A 626-nucleotide genomic window follows, 5' to 3' on the forward strand; every position below is an offset into this window, starting at 1 on the left:
TTTAGTAGTTTCTCGAACGGTTTTCCAACTGGTTGCTGTTTCAGTTTTTTCAGTTTATGGGCAGGTGGACTGTCATGTTTCCTTTTCAAAGAATCTCTTTTTTCACTCTCTGGTCGTTTTTCATTCACTTTCGCCTGCTTCTCTGTACTCACATCTTTACGAGGTGTGTGTGGTTTCTTTTTATCATTATTCTTCGTTTCTTTTGGCTTTGCCGGTGTGTTTTTCGTTTTCTCCGCCTACAAAAATCGTTTGAATCTGCCGAATGGATGGTTTAGATCTCTTACCATTTCCTTTTCGCGCTTCTTAGATTCCGCTCGTTCTTTGTCCCGTTTCTCAATCAATTTGTCGATTTTTTCATGCTTGTCTTCCTCATCTTTACTGTAGAGAAGCTCATTTCGGTTTCTCTCCTTCCCCTTCTTTGGAGTGCCAGTCTCTTCGCCAGCATCATCTGTTAAATGTCGAGCTTTATTTGACTGTGGATTTGGTGTAATTTGTAACTTGTGGCTAAGTTTTTCTTTCGGTACTGGCGAACCGTTTTGAGCTAGCGATGTGGCTTCCCGAATAGCTGCGGCTCCTATAGTACAAGAATTACACAACAAGTCACATAATGAGTGAAGTAGACACTC

General features: G+C 41.2%; 1 protein-coding gene across 1 annotated transcript in view; it reads right to left on the minus strand.

The window, feature by feature from the left end:
• Positions 1-626, minus strand: part of LOC125504207 (DNA repair protein XRCC1-like) — a gene marked incomplete at its 5' end in the record, with an annotated part of 2,162 nt that overhangs the window by 992 nt on the left and 544 nt on the right. Inside the window, 2 exon segments of the mRNA XM_048665859.1 lie at positions 1-236; positions 285-574. Of these exon segments, the coding sequence (XP_048521816.1) occupies positions 1-236; positions 285-574 (526 nt within the window).

Source organism: Dendroctonus ponderosae, unplaced genomic scaffold (assembly GCF_020466585.1).
Source record: "Dendroctonus ponderosae isolate FM_Combo_2020 unplaced genomic scaffold, Dpon_F_20191213v2 Dpon_F_20191213_4, whole genome shotgun sequence".
Lineage (NCBI taxonomy): Eukaryota > Metazoa > Arthropoda > Insecta > Coleoptera > Curculionidae > Dendroctonus > Dendroctonus ponderosae.